The sequence below is a fragment of the Peromyscus leucopus genome, chromosome 8b (genome assembly GCF_004664715.2).
Source record: "Peromyscus leucopus breed LL Stock chromosome 8b, UCI_PerLeu_2.1, whole genome shotgun sequence".
In the NCBI taxonomy this organism is placed as follows: domain Eukaryota; kingdom Metazoa; phylum Chordata; class Mammalia; order Rodentia; family Cricetidae; genus Peromyscus; species Peromyscus leucopus.
In genome coordinates, this window is record NC_051086.1 from 31,757,427 (window position 1) to 31,758,830 (window position 1,404).

The 1,404-nt window shown below is 41.5% G+C and overlaps 1 protein-coding gene across 1 annotated transcript; it reads left to right on the plus strand.

The window, feature by feature from the left end:
- The first annotated feature begins 652 nt into the window (after nucleotides 1–652).
- LOC114706375 (thymosin beta-4-like) lies at nucleotides 653–1,018 on the plus strand. The gene is made up of 2 exons (XM_037201167.1): nucleotides 653–827; nucleotides 1,005–1,018. The coding sequence occupies exons 1-2, from the start codon at nucleotides 668–670 to the stop codon at nucleotides 1,016–1,018; spliced, it is 174 nt and encodes a 57-aa protein (XP_037057062.1). The 5' UTR covers nucleotides 653–667.
- The last annotated feature ends 386 nt before the right edge of the window (nucleotides 1,019–1,404 follow it).

Below are 1,404 nucleotides of genomic sequence, written 5' to 3' on the forward strand. Positions count from 1 at the left end.
ACTCCATACTCCCCTTGTCCCCTACACTCAGAAAATGAAGGGATAAATATCTTTGCAATGAACTTTGAGTATTTTTGTCTTATATTTATTTATATAAGTCTGTAAGCTACCACGTTAGCCTTCAGCCTGGGAAATAATGACAACAATGTATTGTACTGCACTGCACAATTCTGTGCTTTCAACCCTTCTGAGTCTTTGTAACAACCTTGTGGCTTTTTTTATTTTCAAGATCATTTCTTTTCTCCTCCCCAAATGAACATTAAGAAAACAAACACTGAAGTTTGTCCAAAGTCACGTAACATGTTATGGCTAAACCAAGGCTAGACCCCAGTATCCTGTATCCTTTGCACTGTTTGAGCCTGGAATGATCACTATCCTTCCCTTTACAACAATGGCAGACATTATTTATCAATCACCACCCTGATGCACCTAGAGGCAACTTTATTTAGAAGCCCTTTCATCACTCTTCCAGGCAGTCAGCACTGATCGATCTCAGATTTCAAGCTGGGAGCTGAAACCTATCTGCCTTGCTGCACTAACCAAGTTGCATCTGTAGGTTAGGAAGCTTGATGTATTGCTTACAGTGCGGGATGCACATTCAAAAAATACCAGGGGACTGGGCAGTGGCCACTGAGCAGATCTGACTCTTCTCGATCCTTCCACAAGCATGTCAAACAAACTCAATAAGACTGAGATGGAGAAATTCGATAAGTCAAAATTGAAGAAGACAGAAACACAAGAGAAAAATCCTCTGCCTTCAAAAGGAATGATTGGACATGAGAAGCAAGCTGGTGTGTCGTATGAGGTGAACACAGCCAATGTGCACTGTACAGTCCACACACAGCACCTATTTATTTTGCTTCTTTTAGCTATTTAGCTTTGTAAGATGCAGAGGTTGGATCAAGTTTAAGTGACTGTGCTGCCCCTTTCATGGCAAAGAATCAGAACTACAGACTACAAATTCCCCCCTGCCTCTCCCACCCATCTGCCAGTCTGGCTAACAGGGATCACCCGTTAATGAAGGAAAAAAGTGGGTGGGAAGTGGTGAAATATAGAGTAAAATTGAAGGTTGTCCAAGGCATCCTTCAGGCTGGAAAGTGCAGTTTAGTCACAGTGCCATTTTGTTGTGGAATATTTAACTATATAAAGATGTGTTACATTTGTTCATGCTGTATTTGCTTAACAATGTAAGGATGTGTGTTTAATTATGTAAAGATGTGCTGCATTTGTTTCACCTTGCCTGCCTAAGGCACTTGACTGATCTAATAAAAAGTTGAATGGCCAATAGATAGGCAGGGCTTCTAGGCAAAGAGAATAAATAGGAAGAGAATCCAGGCTCAGAAAAGGGAGAGAGAGAAGGGGGAGGAGAGAATGAAAGAGATACTTAGGGACAAGAGCCAGGCA

What these genes read in the sequence shown, in the direction of transcription:
- LOC114706375 (XM_037201167.1), top strand. Translation starts at nt 668, where the DNA reads ATGTCAAACAAACTCAATAAGACTGAGATGGAGAAATTCGATAAGTCA.